The following is an 18,850-nucleotide window of genomic DNA, read 5'->3' on the forward strand; positions in this document are numbered from 1 at the left end:
AACAGAGGGGTTGTTCGGATTGACTCAATTTAAAACCAGTGATTAACTTTGATAATAACATGGTTACAACTGAATTATGACCAAAATAATTATATATTGGTTAAAGTGGTGATTTGTGTGTTTGATTTTACGGACGTGCAGAGGATCACAGCAGTGAAAGTGGTCAAGAAGTCCCCTCCACGCGCCAACGGTGCGAGTGGGAAAGTCCGCGGCTGCTCCCTCTGCTCGCGGGAGTTGGAGAGGGCGCGCGGCTGAAGGTGAAGCGGAGCCGGCGGAGGCGGGAGCGGGAGCGGCTGGTGAGAGTGGGGTTCGAGAGCGACCGAGAGACGGGGGGGAGAGGAGGAAGAGAGAAAAAAGGGGGGACCCGATCCACCGGCGAGAGAGAACGCGAGAGCTGGGGCCGGGGATGGGAAATAATATCAGAGACACAGGAGCAAATGTAGGCCATTCAGCCCATCGAGCATGCTCAGCTAGCTGAGATCCTAGACTTCACTTTCCTGTCATTCCCCACAATCCTTGCTTTTCTTAATGATTAACTATCTGTCTATCCCAGCCTTGAATATAAACCTCAGAGGGTTGAGAGGCTTTGGAATTCTGCTTTAAGGTACTCAGACATACATAGATCCTTAGTCGACAGGCAGGAGGCTGGAAGAACGCAGCAAGTCAGGCAGCATCAGGAGGTGGAGAAGTTGCTGCTTCGGGTGTAACCCTTCTTCAGGACCGAAACGTAGACTTCTTCACCACCTGATGTTGCCTGGTTTGTTGTGTTCCTCCAGCCTCTTGCTTGTCTACTTGGATTCCAGCATCTTCAGTTTTTTAATGTCTGTATACACAGATCCTTGTCAACCTTAGAAGTTCAGGGTCATTGGGGATTGATAGAATGTGGCATTCAGAACACAAACAGAATGGCCATGGAAACGTCACAACTTCCAAGCCTATAGTTCCCAAACCCTGCTCAGCTCACTTCTACCTCCTTTCCAAAATCCACGAACAGGACTGCCTGCGCAGAGCCATTCTTTTTGCCTGCTCCTGTCCAACAGAACTAATCTCTTCCTACCTGAACTCAATTTTTTTTTCCTCCCCTTGTTCTGTCCCTTTCCGCTTACATCCATGATTCTTCTGATACTTTGTCAGTTGCAGAATTTCCACCTCATGGGTGCCAGTCGCCTGTTCACCATGGATGTACAATCCCTTGACATGTCCATCTCCCAACAGGAAGGTCTGGGGGCACTCTTCTTCTTCCTGGGAAAAAAAAGGGCTTGAACTGTCCCCATCCACCATCACATACCTCCATCTGGCTAAGCTCGTCTTCACATTGAACAATTTTTCCCTCGGTCCCATCACTTTAATCAGATCAAAGATACCCACATCGGCCCCAGTTATCCTGTTTCTTTATGGGATTTGTTGTTGTCATCCTACTCAGGATCCTTCCCACAGCTCTTTCTCTGGTACATCGATGACATCTTCAGTGGTGCTTCCCCCCTTGTCTGGAATTGGAAAAGTTTATTTTCAGTTCCATCCTGTTCTCACCTTCACCTAATCCATCTCTGACTCCTCACTTTCCTTCCTCGACATCTCTTTCCATTTCTGGGAATACACTGGCCATCAATGTCCACTTCAAACCCACTGACTTCCATAGTTCCCTGGGCCGTGTATCCTCTCACCCTACTTTGTATCTGTAAAGACTATTCCATTTTCCTAGTTTCTCTGTCTCCATTTCACTTGTTCTGATGATGCCACTTCCAAACAGAGGCCTCAGAAATGTCCACCTTTTTCCTCAACTGATGTAACCACTGTGGTTGACAGGATCTTCAGCTATGTCTGACTCATTTTTCAGTCTTCTGCCCTCACCCCTTTCTTCCCATAACACCTACCGGGTGCCCTGGTCCTTACTTTCCATTCCACTATCATCCAAATCCAAAAGATCTCCAGTGGGATGCCATCACTGGATGCACATTCCCCTCACCTGTCAGCCTTCTGCAGGGACCATTCCTTCCACGGCACCTTGGTCCACTTCTCCACTGCACTATCTTCATATATATCACCTTTTCCTAGCTACAGTAAACGCTAAAAAAAGAGTAATTGGGCCTGAAACATCAACTCTACTTTCTCTACCCAGATACTGCCGAGTTTCTCCAGTCATTTCTATTTTTGTTTCAGATTGGCTGTGGTCCTTTTGAGTGCCCAGGGCAGCCTTGGGAGAGTGGTGATGAGTAGCCTATTTTTGCTCCTAATTCATTTGTCTGTATGTTACTGTGATGCCAAACGCTGCTCTCAAACAGGGCCCAAATATTTTTATTGATTTAGAAATATGCAGTTTGAAGATTCTTGCTAATAAGCTTTTTTACTGAACAATTGAGTACAACTTTATGAATAGATTGTAGGGCAAACATAACTATATATATCAACAGAAATATCTCTATTTTACCTTTGCCTTTTTTGGTTTTAGTTTTTACGTCAGTAATCAAGCACTTTAAGTGCCATGCAGAATTTTCGACTTGTTTAGACTGCAAACCATGACTAAAATAATTAACCACCCACCCAGCTTGAGTTGTATATTATAAGCACCAAGGGACTGCTTGTTATTTTATTCATGTTCCATTTCGACAGTTAAGAGCAGTCACTCCACTCAACAACATCAGACAGCAAGACATTGCAATTGCTTTGGCCTTTGTGATATAGCTATAGATCTACTATGGCAGAAATAACTAGATTGCATTTATGTAGAAGGTTTCATTTACTTAGGACATTTCCAAGAAATTTAAATGAGTGACTTTAAAGTGTAATCATTGGCTGTAAGGAAGCAATGACAATAATTTTGGTGCAATTGAAATCCCGTGGATGTTTCTTAAGGAGAAAGATACTGTATGCCTGGGACCTGTGAATCTCTTCAAATAGACACCATGTTGTAATGGTTACACATAAGAACTAATTATTTAGCGCACATGCTCCCAGTCCTCGGTCTTGGCTAAAACGGTGATTTTCATCAGCTATTATAAAACGACTGTTCAAGGGCCTGAATGTCCACAAATCCCACCAAAGACCTAATTTTGTATCAGACATTTTGTTTAATTTAAAAACATCGTAATAACATGTGAGGAAGTTGGAGAGAGGCTGAATGCCCTGTTTTAATTTTACATTCTATGTAATAATCTTGAACCCAGACAATTCACCTTGGAGTTGCTGCCTGGTTATTTGAATTATGGGTAATGAGGAACAAAGTCTCTTTATAGTCTAGACTGTTCTATCTCTAAGACAATTTGTTGACACCATGAGCCATAGGCCAGGTTATGTCACTGACCACAATAAGGAAATCATTACCTCTGCAAGGACATAAAACTGTATTGGTGTCAGTAAGGTCTACAGTTGATGTAGTGCAGTTTTTATTTTGTGCTTTGCATTTAATTTGGTTCGGAATTCAGTTGAAGGAGCTTGAGACTATAATCTCACCTTGTAGCTGTGTACTGAGGTCTTGTTATGCTCCTGTGATTAATCAGTGGAAGTCTCTGGTTTGAAGTGAAAATTCTGAGTGCTTTTTTTTTAAAAGGTGCAAATTAATATCTTTTTCTAAAAGTACAGGAAACCGTCACCTTGATCCTGGTCAAACTTGGGCTTAAACTTCACTTTCCTGTCTTCCATTCTTGATTTTTTGAGACATCAGAAATTTGTCTATTCCAACTTTAAAATGTATTCCATGATAGTGCATATAATGTGAAGTCATATGTCAAGTACTTGTAGTATGGAGTGCATGATTTGAAAATATGATGGAGGCAGGTTCAATTGAATGTTCAAGAGGGCATTGGATAATTACTTGGATAGAAATAGTATGCAGTAATGTGGGGAAAAGGCAGAAGATTGGCACGAGTTAGTAGAATCAATGCAAGCACAATGGGATGATGGCCTCCTGTGCCATAACAATTGTGATTCTCTGAAATCTTGCCATTTCTCAAGATGGGATTCAAACCCAAGTCCCAGGACATTAGCCTGAATCTCTGGATTACTAGTTATTACTGCTTTGTCATTGCTTTCCTGTGAATTAATTTCTCCTCATCTCATTCTAAATGATTAGCCACTTATCAAAGAATATTGCTGAAAATGTGTTGCTGGAAAAGCGCAGCAGGTCAGGCAGCATCCAAGGAGCAGGAGAATCGACGTTTCGGGCATGAGCCCTTCTTCAGGAATCCAGACCTGACCTGCTGCGCTTTTCCAGCAACACATTTTCAGCTCTGATCTCCAGCATCTGCAGTCCTCACTTTCTCCTATCAAAGAATATTGTCTACTTACAGAAAAATTGTCTTCATTCCATGTAATGTTCCCTTGTAATCTAGTTTGATTTGTGTTATTCGAATTTGATTTCAGTAGTGAGTGCCAGCTCCTTCTGTTTATTGAAACACACTTTTTGTCTATGATTGATGGCTTACATTTACGCTAGCCACTACTGTAATTAACTGAGTTATCTTAAAAACAAATGATGGTAATTATGAAATCAGTTTTTTTTGTCACCACTAACACTGAACAGTCTGTCTGATGAATTTCTTGATGTTTTTGATCCTGAGGAATGTAGAATTATTGACAGTTGCTTGGATAAATCGGATATTTGCCTAATAGCTTGGATAAAATTCTGAATCTGTCTTGCTTTGAAGAGTTTGTCAGCTTAATTTGCTATCCATTGTTTGTGAGCTGGAGTGAACCTTTACTGTTTAGAAAAGTGTGTGTGTGTTGTTTGGGAAACTTTAGTGCTTTTAAAATTCCAATTGTGGCGTGAGTACTTGAGGTTTTCGTTTAACGGACCATTTAATGCATTGAAAAGTTTCCGTGTCTCTAATGACCATCTAAACATCTTGTTTAGCTGTATGCATCAGTCATTCTTCCTGCTGGGAATTGGACAACCACATTGGAGGTTGTCCAGGAGATATGATCTAACTTAAGCATGATTCTACTCTAGCTGCAGTTAGGTCTGAGAGAATATTTGATACCTAACTGAGTGAAAATTAGAAGTAGCCATTCTGTAATCTTATTGAACTTAGTTTTGATGATCAACTCCTTTGGGGTCATGTTCAGTAATGTCAGAATTCCCATGTTTTTGACAAAGTAACTTCCTCATGTAAGGTAATTTGTAAATTTACAAAATGTCTGCGCATCTCCCAAATGTCTACTTTGACTAGCAAGATTAACTTGCTGAACAGCATTAACAGATTGTGTGTCACGGGTGCTTTTTGGATTTAAACAAGTTTCCACAGAACAGTGGAGATGGCTCTTAGATATTGTCTGCAATTCAACTTGACTTTGACTGGATTGGCAGTAAGAGCAAATGATCTGGAATATGGTTTAAATGACTGGCCTCCAGTAAGCTCAGTCATCTTTTTGCCAGGTATAACCCTTCTTGCCTGCTATCTTTGAGCTTGGAATTTGTAACTTTCTGGAACAAGAGGTCCTCACTTCCATCTTTGTGCCTAATAATTAACGTGTATGAGTTGTTACTACAGCTTTCTTGCAAGTGGAATATCTTTATGTATGGCACTGGTTGAATAGACACAAGGTTGGGAACTTTTAAAAATGGAGTGATGGATGAATTAGGTGTTTTAGAACAAATCAAACAATGAGAGCAGATGGTCAGAGCTGAATAGGGAACTATTACTGGTTGTGGAGGGAAGGTAAAAGAAGGCAGTAGGGATTTGTAACAGGATTTTGAAATCCAATGTTTGAACCCTGAATGCCAATGGAAAGCGGTAAGTGTTACAGACCTAGTAGAAGATGAGCTGCAGCAAACATCATTCTGTATCAGTAGGATGTTAAAAAATACTGTGATGGTACTTTGTAGACTTGCAGGTGAGTTTTTCCTGATGTCCTGGCCAATATTTATCTCACTCAAAAGAGGAAATGTAATTTCTTTTAAAAATTTATTCGCTGGCTGACCATGCCTAGTAATATTTTGTATATTAAGAAAAAGTCACATGAAAATGCTGCAGTGGTTTTTTGATAGTTATTTTATAGTATCAGTTATTCAACTGGTCTCAATAGAATGAAGCATCTCTTGAAAGTGTTATATTTCTCTCTTTTGTGATTACCCTAAACCAACTTCCCTGTAATTCGGAAGAGATTAGAATCAGCAAGACTAAACTCTGCTGTCAGTCCATGCTTCCACATAACAGTGGATTGATTCAACTATTTTTGGCTAAATGTAAAACAAAAAGTTAGAAGACAAAGCTAGCATTTTGACTCATGAAGGAAAAATACAATTAGTACATATGCATTTCTAAGAAGTATAATAAATAAAACTGTAGGTGCTGGAAACCTGAAACAAAGATAAAACAGCCAGGAAGTCTTAACCGGTCAGGCACGATCTGTGGGGTTAAAAAAAAGCTAGCTTTTTAGATACCTAACTCTTAATCTGAATCTCTTTTGACAAAAGATTATGCACTTGTTATATTAACTGTCTTCCATTTTCCCAGAAGTGTTTCCTTGACTTGAGTTTTTTTTTCAGTTCGTTGTACATTTGGCCTTAGGAACCTTACTGAGTGTAAGGGGGAGCATGAGAGTGAGAGTATGGTCATTTTCTCGTTATGCTTTTGCTGCTTGGACAAGTAGGATTGGGGATCATTGATACTTGCTGAAACATGGGTTTCTAGAAAGTTCACATTAGTTGTATTTCAAAAATGGAATATCCAGTTTGGGCTTTGAAATTATGGCAAATCTATAAGTCTTCAAAGTTTGTGAGAAGATTTGTAGCTCGGGTGCTCGTTGTTGTGGTTCTGTTCGCCGAGCTGGGAATTTGTGTTGCAGACGTTTCGTCCCGTCTAGGTGACATCCTCAGTGCTTGGGAGCCTCCTGTGAAGCGCTTCTGTGATCTTTCCTCCGGCATTTATAGTGGTTTGTCCCAACACTACTATTATAGGAAAAGCCAAACAGAGAACAGCCAGGGATTTCCTAGAGGCATGGCATTCATCCACAGATTCAATCAATAAGCACATGTTGGACCCAATATACCGACCACTGCAACGGACAGCTGGAACTGACAACCGGAAGCGGCAGATTCAAACCACTACAAATGCCGGAGGAAAGATCACAGAAACGCTTCACAGGAGGCTCCCAAGCACTGAGGATGTCACCTAGACAGGGGACGAAACGTCTGCATCTCAAATTCCCAGCTCGGCGAACAGAACGACAACAATCTATAAGTCTGTTCTGGCATGTGAAGAGTTAACTTCGCTGAAATAACTTAGTTCCCGTTTCCTCAAATGCCAGGCTAAATTTTGAGTCAGTAGCAGCTTAAATAGCTTTGTGTGGAACTTGGTGGTGGACTCAATGTCCTGATATTAAGCATTTCCTCCTGCTTAATCTCTCTTTGATAAAAGTGAATTAAGTAATTGGTCAGCCCACCTTAGTTAATTACATCAAGTTTCTGTTTCAATAAAGTGTATAACATTGTACAGCCAAGGTATGTTGTCTGTGGAAACATTGAGGTTTTACCAACTTATCATTACTACAATCAAAATGTCCTGGTATATTTGGTGTTGCTTCAGCAGAGGTGCAATGCCATTTAACTCTTTGGTACTACATGTGCTTTTCCTAGTTCAGTGAATATTCTTGGTATGTCTGTTTATCCAATCTTAATTCAAAGTTTGTTTAATTAGCTGATAAATATAGTTTTTCAGCAATCATATTTATATTGTGAAATGAAAATTATTGGATATTTTATGTGGATACAAATTTAGAATTACCAGGAATATGATCCATAATTTATTGACATAAGATCATATGATTTTCCATGTCTTTGTTTTTTGAGCAAACTTTGAAAATGATCTTTTGTGTTGATGCATTTGTTTGCAAAGATTAAAATATGTTGTCAGCAACCATGCTTGTTTTGTAGAAGATTAACTTTTAACCTAATGGAGATTGATGACTTGAGGCCAAAATACAATGCTGAGGTTAGCTTTTTGAAAGAAACCTTTAGTCTTGGTAGCTGGGTCTAAAGTGCTGTGTACCTCGTGATATTTATTGAATTAATGTTGTGTTAGTGATTTTAGTTGAGAAATAAAGGTGAAGGGTCAGGACTGATAAAATATTTATCATATGGATCCTGAGGAAGTGAAGAATGTGGGTACAGTTACAATGTTTAAAAGGCATTCTGACGGGTACATGAATAGGAAAGGTTTGGAGGGATAAAGGATAAGAGCAGACAGTTTAGTTTGCGATTATGTTCAAGATGGACTGGTTGAACCAAAGGGTCTGTTTCCTTGTTGTAAGACTCTATGACTAAGATATTTACAAGCAAAGTTACAGTTTAAGGCTGAGAGAATAAACATTTGGGAAGGGTAAGTGGTGTACCTCATTGAAAAGCAAGGTTGGATACCAAAGAGGATTGCCTATCCTAAGATATAACAAAAGTTGTTAAAGTAAGTCATGAAAAACTGAAGAAGTGGTGCTTTGTTTTCTAGAACAGGCAGAGATGTGACTTAATAGACATATTTAAAGATATGAAGGTGCTTGATAGGATTGCTAATAAATATAAGATATTTACTAGTAAACCCAATTTGAAATCCTATAGTGTGGAGCATGCTACTACTTGGAGTGTTGATGTGAATAGCATAAAAATATTTTAAGAGGAAGCCAGTTAAGGACACAAGGGAGAAAACAACCGAAGGATATTCTGATCATGTGAGTAGGAAACGGCTCATGTGGACCATAAACTGTGGTTGGAACATGTAGAGTCATAGAGAGTCACAGCATGGAAACAGACCCTTCGGTCCAACCTGTCCATGCTGACCAGGTATCCCAATCCAATCTAGTCCCACCTGCCAGCACCTGGCCCATATCCCTCCAAACCCTTCCTATTCATATATCCATCCAAATGCCTCTTAAAATGTTGTACCAGCCTCCACCACTTCCTCTGGCAGCTCATTCCACACGTGTACCACCCACTGTGTGAAAAAGTTGCCCCGTAGGTCTCTTTTATATCTTTCCCCTCTCACCCTAAACCTATGTCCTCTAGTTCTGGACTCCCCGACCCCAGGGAAAAGACTTTGCCTATTTACCCTATCCATGCCCTTCATAATTTTGTAAACCTCTATAAAGTCACCCTCAGCCTCCGACGCTCCAGTGAAAACGGCCTCAGCCTGTTCAGCCTCTCCCTCTAGCTCAAATCCTCCAACCCTGGCAACACCCTTGTAAATCTTTGCTGAACCCCTTCAAGTTTCACAACATCTTTTCGATAGGAAGGAGACCAGAATTGCACGCAATATTCCAACAGTGGCCTAACCAATGGCCTGTACAGCCGCAGCATGACCTCCCAACTCCTGTACTCAATACTCTGACCAATAAAGAAAAGCATACCAAACGCCACCTTCACTATCCTATCTACCTGCGACTTCACTTTCAAGGAGCTATGAACGTGCACTCCAAGGTCTCTGTTCAGCAACACTCCCTAGGACCTTTACCATTAAGTGTATAAGTACTGCTAAGATTTGCTTTCCCAAAATGCAGCATCTCGCATTTATCTGAATTAAACGCCACCTGCCACTTCCCTGCTCATTGGCCCATCTGATCAAGCTCCTGTTGTAAACTGAGGTAACCCTCTTCACAGTCCACTATACCTCCAATTTTGGTGTCATCTGCAAACTTACTAACTGTACGTCTTATGCTCACATCCACATCATTTAGGTAAATGACAAAAAGTAGAGGACCCAGCAACGATCCTTGTGGCACTCCACTGGTCACAGGCTTCCAGTCTGAAAAACAACCCTCCACCACCACCACCCTGTCTTCTACCTTTGAGCCAGTTCTGTATCCAAATGGCTAGTTCTCCCTGTATTCTGAGACCTAACCTTGCTAACCAGTCTCCCATAGGGAACCTTGTCGAACGCCTTACTGAAGTCCACATAGATCACATCTACCACTCTGCCCTCGTCAATCCTCTTTGTTAATTCTTTAAAAAACTCAATCAAATTTGTGAGCCATGATTTCCCGCGCACAAAGCCACGTTGACTATCCCTAATCAGTCCTTGCGTTTCCAAATACTTGTACATCCTGTCCCTCAGGATTCCCTCCAACAACTTGCCCACCACTGACGTCAGGCTCACTGGTCTATAGTTCCCTGGCTTGTCCTTACCACCTTTCTTAAACAGTGGCACCACATTAGCCAACCTCCAGTCTTCCGGCACCTCGCCTGTTACTATCGATGATACAAATATCTCAGCAAGAGGCCCAGCAATCACTTCTCTAGCTTCCCACAGAGTTCTAGGGTACACCTGATCAGGTCCTGGGGATTTATCCACCTTTACCCGTTTCAAGACATCCAGCACTTCCTCTTCTGTAATATGGACATTTTGCAAGATGTCACTATCTATTTCCCTACAGTCTATATCTTCCATTTCCTTTTCCGCAGTAAATACTGATGCAAAATACTCATTTAGTATCTGCCCCCATTTTCTGCAACCCTGGCAACATCCTTGTAAGTCTTTTCTGAACACTTTCAAGTATCACAATATCTTTCCGATAGGAAGGAGACCAGAATTGCAGGCAATATTCCAACAGTGGCCTAACCAATGTCCTGTACAGCCGCAACATGACCTCCCAACTCCTGTACTCAATACTGTGACCAATAAAGGAAAGCATACCAAACGCCTTCTTCACTATCCTATCTACCTGCGACTTCACTTTCAAGGAGCTATGAACCTGCACTCCAAGGTCTCTTTGTTCAGCAACTTTTAGATCTGGTATATCCCTTTCCATCATTATTTTAAATCTAATAGAATTATGGTCGCTGGCCCCTAAGTTCTCCCCCACTGACACCTCAGTCACCAGCCCTGCCTTATTTCCCAAGAGTAGGTCAAGTTTTGCACCTTTTCTAGTGGGTACACCTACTAGAATCAGAAAATTGTCTTGTATACACTTAAGAAATTCCTCTCCATCTAAACATTTAACACTATGGCAGTCCCAGTCAATGTTTGGAAAGTTAAAATCCCCTACCATAACCACCCTATTATTCTTACAGATAGCTGAGATCTCCTTTCAAGTTTGTTTCTCAATTTCCCTCTGACTATTAGGCGGTCTATAATACAATCCCAATAAGGTGATGATCCCTTTCTTATTTCTCAGTTCCACCCAAATAACTTCCCTGGATGTATTTCTGGGAATATCTTCCCTCAGCACAGCTGTAATGCTATCCCTTATCAAAAGTTCCTAACCATGCCCTGAGTTCATCTGTCTTCCCTGTTAGGCCCCTTGCATTGAAATAACTGCAGTTTAATTTATTAGTCCTATCTTGTCGCTGCCTGCCCTGGCTGTTTGACTCGCTTCTGTTCTCAACTGTATCAGTCTCAGATTGATCTCTTTCCTTACTATCTCCCTGGGTCCCCCACCCCCACCCCCAAATTATTAGTTTAAATCCTCCCGAGCAGCTCTAGCAAATTTCCCTGCCAGTATATTAGTCCCCTTCCAATTTCGGTGCAATCCGTCCTTCTTGTATAGGTCACTTCTTCCCCAAAAGAGATTCCAATGATCCAAAAATGTGAATCCTTCTCCCATACACTAGCCCCTCAGCCATGCATTCATCTGCTCTATCCTCCTACTGCTGCCCTCACTAGCTCATAGCACCGGGAGTAATCCAGATATTACTACTCTCGAGGACCTGCTTTCAAATTTCTGTAATCTCCAATCTCAACCTTTTCCCTTCCTATGGTCATTGATTCCAATGTGGACAATGATCTTTTGCTGGCCCCTCTCCCCTATGAGAACATTCTCCACCCTCTCTGAGACATCCTTGATCCTGGCACCAGGGAAGCAACACACCATTCTGATTTTTCGCTGATGGCCACAGAAACGTCTGTCTGTACCTTGGACTAGGGAATCCCCTAACACAATTGATCTTTTGATATCCGACGTACCCCTCGTTGCATTAGAGCAAGTCTCAATACCAGAAACTTGGCTGTTCATGCTACGTTCCTCTGAGAATCCATCACCCCCTACATTTTCCAAAACAGCATACCTGTTTGAAATGGGTATATCCACAAAAGACTCCTGCCCAGGTGCCGATCTCTCTCACCCTTCCTGGAGTTAACCCATCTATGTGACTGTATCTGAGATTTACCCCCCTTCCTATAACTGCCACCCATCACATAATTTTGCTGTTGCAAGTTCCTCATTGCTTCTGTCTCTCCAACCGATCCATTCAATCTGATACGATTCACAGCCAACAGCATTTATGGCAGATATAATCTGCAGTAACCCTTAAACTCTCTTTAAACTTCCACATCTGACAAGAAGTACATATCACTCTATTAAAGGCCATTTTTTGCTCCTTCATAATCAACAGACCCAGAAAGTAACACCATCTTATTCCTCTACAAACACTGCCCCAGGTTAAATTAATAGTTATGGCTTATATTTTAAGTTTAATCAAGAGACATATCTCCAAAAATATATAATCAAGAAAGAATCCACTCTACTCACTACTGCAGATTCTCTGTTGGCCACACTTAGAATTAGATCAATTAATCATTGTTTTATGCTGTGAACATCACCCAACAGTTCCTCTAAGGTCAGTAGTGAATTTCACTGTTTGTTAATTTTCTCAGATGCACTCCGATGACTATCCCGAGTTGGCACTTGAAACCTGACCTGTAGCCCAGAGATAGGGAAATTTCTACTATGTCACTGGACCTTTTCTGGCCTGTTTCTATGCTGTGAACATCTGATATAATTATTGCACGTGTATATGCAAAGTTCTTGGAGAGGTGCAGGGTCAAATCCTCTCCCTCATTCTCCTCCCGATCCCACTTTCGCCAATCGTGACAGCAAGAAAGCAAAGAATCTTCAGATACTCCAGTTGGGAGCTGTATTGCAGTATAGTTTCAATCTGCACAGTGTTAAATGATCACCACCTCGTCTAAATGTCCCAAGGACAAAAGTTAACAGTAACTGGGTTGCTTTGTTTAAAATAGAGTGTCACCTTTGACCTAGATTTACAGCCAAAGATCATGTGGCTAACATCACCTTCCGAAATTCTTATTAGCCACTTGTAATTACGTGATCATTCTGTTCATTCCCTGTTTGGTTAAAAGGCTTTGGCAGTGTGGACGGAGAAAGGGATTTAAAGGTTTTAATTTTTGGTATACTGCCACTGGTAACCTTCATGAGTCCTCATCCAAAAACCCGTCTGTATTGTTTTGCATGACTGCTGCATCAAACTGCTTGGTGGGTTTGATCCAGTCTGTGTTGTGAATTTGCAATGAAATGTGACCCCGGTAATTTGAAAATATTAACATGCTTTCTTTAAGTCTGCAGAACTAACACAAAATGTAAACAGTTATTTTATAACTTTGTAATACCAAGTGAGGTACAATTTGACACAACATAAGTTGCTATTTTTAGTCAGGCCTCTTCCAAACCTGGTGGGAGGTCCCATGTTTTGAGTTGTTTGCTTTGTTGAAAGCTTATTGAAATTTATAATTATCACTTCATAATTATTTTAAAACCAACCATGTAATTCTGATTCTCTCCAGCTAGTCTTTGAAACAAAAATCTGAATTATTTGTCGTGAAGATTGTATTCTTGTCTGAGAGTAAAGGTTCTAAGCTGTCTTCACCACCCCATTCCACCTTATTAAATGTTGCAGCAATGGATCCCCAGGCGGATCCCCTATCTGGGTACAGATTGCTGCAGCAATGGGCTGTTGCGCACCCCCCTCCTGGAGGCCCCTGTGTACGTGCAGCTGGCTGAGCTGCTCGTGGCGGACTGCTGACGTGAAGACAGCTGTGCCGCGTGCGTGTCGCATCACGCAGGGTCGGTTCCGTGACGTGGCGGGGTCTATATAAGGGGTTGGGGAGTGGAGTCCCCCGGCAGTCCCAGGCTGGCGGCCGGGAAGGTGGTCTGATAGGTGTCGTTCCACTAACAGCTTTGGCAGCGTCTCACCGGCATCCGCCACACAGGTACAATCAGTGACATCAATTCCCGTAGTGTGCGTGCTGAATAGTTGTTATAATTATTCTCGCTTGTGTAAGCCGAGGGTCATTGATCTAAGATTAAAGAGAGACGTTGGAGAGCAGATTGCAGTAATGGCCGCTAGGCCTGTGCTAAGGGCAGAGTAAGGAGAGACTGGGGAGGATGCATTCTCCCTAAACCTTGATTTTTGCACCATCTATCCTTCGGTCTTGTTAAAATTTTAAATATTGTTCCATTTTATGCGTTTGCAGGGTAGATTGAGTGCAGAATGTGGGAGCCCATCTATCTCTTGGACCCAACCTATATCTGGCTTTGTTAATATTGACTGTAACCTGGTGATTATTATTTCGGGATTTTTGTGATTTTAAATTTTGGAAATAATGCAGGATCAGTTGAATTAGATGAGCCAGAGCGGCTGGGGGTATCACAATTCCCTGATGGCTGTACGCCCAAGCGTTGTTTATGTTGGTAACTCATTTTCACATTCCCGACAGACAAGCAATAGTACCAGATTCCCCCCTTATCAATATTGAGCTTTCAGACCGTTGAAGGGAAATTTGGAGCTGATGGAAAATAGTGAAAACAAGATGTAACCTTTTAAAAGGAAGTTATGCTGCACTATGGGTGACAGAATGTGCTTCTCTGAGTATGACAGGTGTGAACCCGATTTGACGTATGGAAGAATGCAGGTTTCTGGCCCTTTGTAAGCTTTTTTATAGGAACAATTTACATTGAAGTTGAACAGAATTTTGGAGCTCTTCATCAAATGAATAGACTCTGGACAGTGTAGGTGGCACTGAATGGGCCAAGAGATCAACAAGGGATGTGAGGTGGATCAGACCCTGCATACTACAGCCCAAGAAGCTATTCATATCTAAGCAATCCATTTTGCACAGCCATGGCTAAACCTCTTAATTGTTTTGTAAGCCCTATGTTCAGCATAAGAGGGCTTTGCAGTTTTTCAGCACTATGTTCTGTTAACATTCCAAACTGTGGTGTACAGGCCTAATATTATCTCAATGGGTGGGCGGAGGGTATCATTTATGTAAACAATTTGGATGAGAATTTTGGAGGCGTGGTTAGAAAGTTTGCAGGTGACACTCAAATCAGTGGTATAGTGGTCAGTGAAGAAGGTTGAACGTATAATGGGATCTTGATCAACTGGGTCAGAGGATTGAGGAATGGCAGATGGAGTTTAATGCAGGTAAATGCAAGATGTTGCATTTTGGTAAGCCAAACCAGGGCAGGAGTTACACAGTTGATGGTAGGGCCCAGGGAGTGTTGTGGAACAGACAGACCTAGGAGTGCAGGTGCATATTCCTTGAAAGTGGTGTAACAGATAGCAGCATTTGGCACAATTGCCTTTATTGGTTGAGTTTTGAATATAGGAGTTGGAGTATCATGTTACAGTTCTGATCACCGTGTTACAGGAAGGATGTTATTAACCTGGAAAAGGTGTGAAAAATATTTACAAGGATGTTACCAAGACTGGAAAGGAGAGGCTGGATAGTCTGGGACTTTTCACCCTGGACAATAGGAGGCTGAGGGGTGACCTTGTACAGGTTAATGAAATCATGAGGGGTATAGACAAGGTGAATAACTAGTTTTTTTTTTCCAAGGTAGGAGAGTCCAAACTAGAGGGCATAGGTTTAAGATGACGGCGGAAAGATTTAAGAGACCTCAGGGGCAACGTTTTCACTCAGAAGGTGGTGTATATATGGAAAGAGCTGCCAGCAGAAGTGATAGAAGCAGATACAGATACAAACTGAAAATCGATTTTAGACAGTGCTATGAGTAGGAGAAAGTGAGGACTGCAGATACTGTAGATCAGAGTCAAAAAGTGTGGCGCTGGAAAAGTACAGTCGGTCAGGCAGCGTCCGAGGAGCAGGAAAGTGGACATTTTGAGCATAAGCTTGAGTAGGAAAGTTTAGAGGGATATGGGCCAAGTGCAGGCAACTGGGACTAGTTTTGTTTAGGAAACCTGGTCAAGATGGAACAAAGGTTCCATGCTGTATGACTCAGTCTGTTTAAGTGAGTATGTTGTGTGCTTGCTTTCCCTCCTCTAGGAGTGACCTTAATATGCCAGATTTTGATTGTGCTGTGATCCTCGAAGACTTTAAAACACATTCTATGTAAACTTGTCCATTGGAGAGTTTGTAGTTCCTCTCAAATCCTCTAATTCCTTGACAATTTTTAGTGTTTAATTTTACTTACTTTCTGAAAAATGTCAATAGATTATCTCTTTTTGAAGAAACACAAATATATTTATCCAGATTATATTTAATGTCAAATTTACAAGTTTGGTTTAAACGTCTACCTTAAAAAAATACTTCAAGTAAGTCATTTGTCAATTTGAGACAAACTTGCCAAACAAGGAAATGCCTGAATATATTCTGTGTGGGTGTAAATGTTGTCACAGTAATTCTGCACTTCCATGTTTTAATGTTAACCCCATTCTCAGTGAGAGAGACTGTGATCTGATTATTTAAACAGGAAATGGTTGAATATATTCTTTACTGCAGTTGAAACATGCCATTTTGGATTCATGCGTTTTTAAGTATCTGATATACTTACTTTAAGGGTCCCTAAGGCATCGTCTTGTCTCCATTTAAAAGTATCACATTATTTGGCTTTTTTATTATATTGAAGACACTGTTTTACTTGGGCTAATTTAAAACTTTTGAGAATGATATACATTCTGAATGCAGTGCACACGTTTTGGAAATGTTGCACTTTCAGCAATCCTCTGTTAATAATGACTCTACTGTTATAAAGTGGTGTATTCTCAGCCTCACTCTGAATAGTGCCGTGTGAGGGTTTGTGTATATAAATAATCCCTTGTATCAGTCTCTGTCTTTGCATGTCATTCATATTTCTTTTGCATGTTATTAGTTAACTAGATTGTAATTTCATAAATCAATGAAAATATAGCTGAGGTAACAGGAGGTCTGCAAATTGGATATGAAAGGGAAGCAGATGGGTAAACATTGAGGCCATGAATCAAATCATGTGAGGACAGCCATCTTCCTTTCTGTAAGCTGACCTACTAATTGGATAACAGACAAATTTATAGTGAGCAAAACTCTGCCAATTTAGGAAATCTGCAAAGAAAAGTGGAGAAACTCAGGTCTGATGGCATCTGTTGAGAAAGAGAAACAATACAATATTAAGCTCACTTGACTATACATTTCAGATCCACTTGAAAATGTTCCTGAAAAAAAAATAGTTTTGTGACCAACTATAATGGAGTAGTTACCTTCCTGGGACAATTGTGCTGTAGTTAAATTTTAGAAAAAAAGTTTTAACCATACCAGTTGATTTTTGCTTAAATATATTAAATGAAGTATATTTGTTATTTTTTGGGAGGTTTCAGTATCCTTCCTAGTGTAAAATCTTGACAGCATGCGAAATACTAGAGAAACGTTAAAGTAAAATATCCTTAAATATTGGTGGGATTGTACAAATACCTTCAGGATCCAAACATGAACTGATATGTTTGGGAGCGATGTCTGCTCGATAAGTGAACTTATGCAGCAAAAACTTGAAGTACATATTTAGTGTTTTTCACATTGAACTGCTTTTAAGTTAGTGGAAGATAATGGGCGTTGAGGATGTGACCGCCCTGCTAATCTTGCGTGCTCATGTCTGTGGCTGAGTTTATCTTAATGACCACTTCTTTCAGCAGAGACCAAGATGAATCCAACACACAACCAGGGTGGGGAAAATGCCAGCTTCCAATCCAAGGATTTGTTCACTAATTGTTTGCAGGCCAAGCGAGATTTGGAGATGGCCATTGGCAGTATCATTAAGGCCGGACAGGAGATTAAAGCAAACAGTAAGGAGGTAAGTCTAGCTTGTGTTAAGTGTTTGCATCCATTAACTGACTTGAAGTAAAATGATTTTTTTTTTAAACTGCTGCACCTTGTAGATTATTTTGTTATAGAAACTGCTGAATTATATTTCTTGGATGAGGAATGACATTGCTTTGTTTCTTGGTCTTTTGTAGGTAAAATTTCAAATCCACAGTTGCATCAGCCGTCACTTGGAGTGCTTGCGGAGTAGGGAGGTTTATCTATTGGAACAAATCGACCTTGTGGAGCAGCTGAAGGAGGAAGCCCTGCAGCAACAGATTCAGCAACTTTATTGGGTAAGGCAACTTTTATGGAGTCATAGAGATGTACAGCACAGAAACAGACTCCTCGGCCCAACTCGTCCATACTGACCAAATATCCTAACCTAATCTAGTCCCATTTGCCAGCCCTTGGCCTATATCCCTCTACACCCTTCCTATTCATATAACCGTCTAGATGCTTTTTAAATTCTGTATTTGTACCAGCCTCCACTATTTCCTCTGGCAGCTCCAAAGTTCCAAAACAATACAACAGCATATAGAACAGTAATTGCTGCTCCTGGAATTCGAGGAAATCGCCTCCAACACCTAAAATACCTCAAAAAAGAGCAGCTCTTAGAGCCACAATTTTTTCCTGCCCTTCATCTTGGATTACCCAGAATCTTTCACCCGTTGATTCAATTTTCTTGCCTTATCTGTTAATAGGCTTTCACCGATCTCACTGCTTTTTTAAAGGTTCATTTCCTTATTATTGACAGTCAAAGGCTTTTTGAGACTGTGTTCTATTGCTGTACCATTAAAGAAAGGACTCTAAAGGTTGGACTATTGAATTTGAAAAGCAACAGGTTATTCCATAGAATCCCTACAGTGTGGAAATAGGCCCTTTGGCACAACAAGGCCATGCCAACCCTCCGAAAAGTATCCCACCCAAGCCCATTCCCCATCACTCTACATTTACTCCTGACTAATGCATCTACTCTACACATCGCTGAACACACTGGGCAATTTAACATGGCCAATTCACCTGACCTACACATCTTTGGATTGTGGGAGGAAACC

General features: G+C 41.1%; 1 protein-coding gene across 1 annotated transcript; it reads left to right on the top strand.

Moving 5' to 3' along the window:
* Positions 1–204: 204 nt before the first annotated feature.
* On the top strand, positions 205–18,178 carry LOC122547186 (nuclear receptor coactivator 4-like). The gene is made up of 3 exons (XM_043685792.1): positions 205–296; positions 17,624–17,784; positions 17,948–18,178. The coding sequence occupies exons 2-3, from the start codon at positions 17,635–17,637 to the stop codon at positions 18,161–18,163; spliced, it is 366 nt and encodes a 121-aa protein (XP_043541727.1). The 5' UTR covers positions 205–296; positions 17,624–17,634; the 3' UTR covers positions 18,164–18,178.
* The last annotated feature ends 672 nt before the right edge of the window (positions 18,179–18,850 follow it).

Source organism: Chiloscyllium plagiosum, unplaced genomic scaffold, assembly GCF_004010195.1.
Source record: "Chiloscyllium plagiosum isolate BGI_BamShark_2017 unplaced genomic scaffold, ASM401019v2 scaf_13856, whole genome shotgun sequence".
Classification (NCBI taxonomy): Eukaryota; Metazoa; Chordata; class Chondrichthyes; order Orectolobiformes; family Hemiscylliidae; genus Chiloscyllium; species Chiloscyllium plagiosum.